Below are 3,120 nucleotides of genomic sequence, written 5' to 3'. Positions count from 1 at the left end.
ACAGTTTTTTAAAATAAAAACAAAAATATGCAGTTGTCCATAGCAACCAGATATTCCTGCATCACTTTCCACTTTCCTGCATCACTTTCCAGTCAGGGGTGCTTCATTATTTGCTATGGTTACTGCACTTTACACACTGTGCTTTATCTTATTAAGAACAGTATTTTTTATGTAGCAATAATTTCAAAATGCAATAAAGAGCTGATTTACTAAACACTATAAGTTTTACACCCCGTGGTGAACTGTGTTTGCTTCATATATTCAATTACCAATAAAAAAAGAATAATAACTTTAAACAGATTGGCTGTCTGAGGGCAAACAGAACTAGCATAAAAGCTGTGTCCTATGGTAACTGTCCCCAGACTATGCTCAATATGTATGCAGAAGGTTCTCTGATCAGTTAAGGTCAATTAGAGCTATGGGGGGACTCTTATTCCCCCATCGTCAGTGAAAGACGCATGCCAAACGCACCTGAAATACCTATGTGCACTAACCTTAATGGTGGACTGACAGTCTGCTAATCTTTTTTCAATTAACTTTTACATTTTTAAAAAATATTTACAATTAGCTTAGTGTGCAGCAAACAATGCGACTCTGATTAATACCCTTAAATCCTAGAAATGATTTGCATGCATCATCTTTACAGCACATTGCAAATTATATGAGATCAAATAGAAGAGAATCAGCCGAGAGTTACCATGATCATTATGATTATGATAACAGAGCAAGCCGTCCAAATTTAAACATCACCATTTGAATGTAAGCAAAAAAGTTACATTTTTGAAAGATCCACGCCAGTGGTATCATTTATAAAAAGAAGGCTAAAGCTTTATTTTCTGTTTGGGTTTTGTGTTTTTTTTTTTTTTTAGTATTTTCCCAGTTCAGGATTTTGCCTGCAAAGCATGCACATGAAGATGGAAGGCTTTACCTGCCCATTTGCCAAAGGGAATTGGTGCACAGCCGGCTCTGGTGCAGTGGGCACAGACATCAAAGGTAGGAAGGGGTCACAAGGGACTTGCCAGGCAGGTACCCCCTGCAGCAAAGGTGACGGGTGGGGACAGGACACAATAAACGGAGGGGGCACGGCACCTATCCGGAAGACGCCAGGTGTATCCGGGACCATGCACATCCAGGGAGCTGGTTCAGCGTTCACCGGCCAGAGAAAAGGCTGCCGCTTGATTCTTGATATGGGAAGCATCCTACATCTTATATATCCAGCTGCACCAGGATTTTGCCTCCCACAGAATGGGGTTTGACCAGGGATGCCAGCAAGCTCCCCTCTATCCTGCAACAGAATCCTCTAACATCCAAATCCCAGTAAGAGCAGCGCGAGTCCTGCATGCCTCTCTGCTGTGTAGAGGAGAACTGTGTAATAAGACTTCACTGCTCACTAGCCAGGCAGCCAGTCCCCTCCCTCCCCATCTCACTTAGCACAGCTCTCACCCTCCCTGCCTTCCTGCGTGCACATCATACCTACTGATTCCGTGTCTCACATCATCCCGTGCTGGAAGCTCATCCTAGAAGCCAACAAACTGCAAAAAAAAAAGCACAGCAGCATGAAAAAAATGTACTTCTGCACAAGGATGTGAGAGATAGAGAGTTTTTGTTTCTCCAAAATCAGGAGGTTTCTGTGAAATATCAGCAAAATGCAATAGGAGCCAATGAGAAGTAGTGATGTTCAGATACCAAGTACCGTACCTGGAACAAGTACAAGTACAAGTACAGATACTTTTCCAGCTCTAGGACTAGACTAGAGAAAAATTCAAAAGTTAGGAGGTAGCTGTCATTTTTAAGAAGCATACGGAGCTCCTGGGATTTGTACATCCCCATTTTAATGCATTTTTTTTAATAAATATATATTAGGGATGCACCGATGCCATTTTTACAAGTACAAGTACTGATACTTGTCCAAGTCCTCACAGATACAAGTACTGATACATTTTAGTTTAGTGTCATGTGACAGTTTTTGTAAAACAATACAGACTAATGATTTCAGGACAGTGGTGGAGTGCCAGAGTCCGGTCCCAGCTGCAACACTGATAGTTCTCGTGAAAATGCCAATTATCGGCACTGGTATCTGAACTAGTATCTGAACATCCCTAATGACAAGGGTTCAGTTGACTATAAATGGCTCCATAGGGTAAAGCTGGCCATACAAAGCGGCTTAGTGGTTAGTGGGTTAACTGTGGGTAACTGGTGATAGGATTCTGTTTGTGTAAGGTGTTCTATTTTTTTTCTATAGGTTGAACTTGTGTCTTTCTTCAACCGATGTAAGTAGCACTTCTGCCTTACAGCGCTGGGGGTCCCTGGTTTGAATGCTGGTCAGGACTCTATGTGCGTAGAGTTTACATGTTCTCCCTGTGCTTGCGTGGGTTTCCTCTGAGTACTGTGATTTCCTCCTACATTCCAAAGACATGCTGGAAGGTTAATTGGCCTCTATCTAATTAGCTCTACTATGTGTATGTATGTAGACATGAAACCTCGCAAAAAAATAATGTTGTTATGTTTCTGATCAATTCATATTTTTTTTTCTTTAGTTTTTCCGATTTCGGATCTGAAATTTGATTTGATTCATTATACGGAATATTGGATCCATTTGAATATTCATTTCGGAACTAAGTCAAATGATCACGACTATAATGTAACCTTCAACAGCCAAAAAAACATCTGTTTGGCCAAAGAACAATCATATGTCCAAATTAGTTTAATTTTGAACAAAATTCAGACGGATCCCAATTATCTCTAAACGAGCATTCGAATCCGTTCGCATTCGGACACGCGTCCTAATGTCTGAATTTAACGAAATTCGTATGAATATCCATTCGGAATGAAACAAAATTTACATGTCTAACCTATATGAGATAGGGACCTTAGATCCTTGAGGGTAGGGAGTGACGTGCAGTATGTATAAGTGCTGTACAAGTTGTCAGCACCATATAAATACCGATAATACATAAATACAACAGTAAAATATCATTAAAAACATTTTTTTTTTAAATGTTTATTTGATTTTATGTTAATGGGGTCAAATCGACAATTACTTTCTACTGCAGCGCCAAAAAATTCTGACGAGATGGATGGATTTTCATGAACAGATGAAAATTCTAAAAGTGAATACTT

At 39.9% G+C, this 3,120-nt stretch overlaps 1 protein-coding gene across 1 annotated transcript in view; it reads right to left on the bottom strand.

Moving 5' to 3' along the window:
* The window catches only part of TCERG1L (transcription elongation regulator 1 like), a 142,852-nt gene extending 141,468 nt beyond the window's left edge, over window positions 1-1,384 (bottom strand). Inside the window, exon 1 of the mRNA XM_018559413.1 lies at window positions 929-1,384. Coding sequence (XP_018414915.1) covers window positions 929-1,198 — 270 coding nt within the window. The 5' untranslated portion in view covers window positions 1,199-1,384. The remainder of the gene's footprint in view (window positions 1-928) is intronic.
* Window positions 1,385-3,120: the final 1,736 nt, after the last annotated feature.

This window comes from Nanorana parkeri, unplaced genomic scaffold (genome assembly GCF_000935625.1).
Source record: "Nanorana parkeri isolate BGI_ZX_2015 unplaced genomic scaffold, ASM93562v1 scaffold393, whole genome shotgun sequence".
Classification (NCBI taxonomy): domain Eukaryota; kingdom Metazoa; phylum Chordata; class Amphibia; order Anura; family Dicroglossidae; genus Nanorana; species Nanorana parkeri.
Note: the sequence above shows the minus strand (reverse complement) of the source record. Positions and strands in the feature narration are given on the sequence as shown.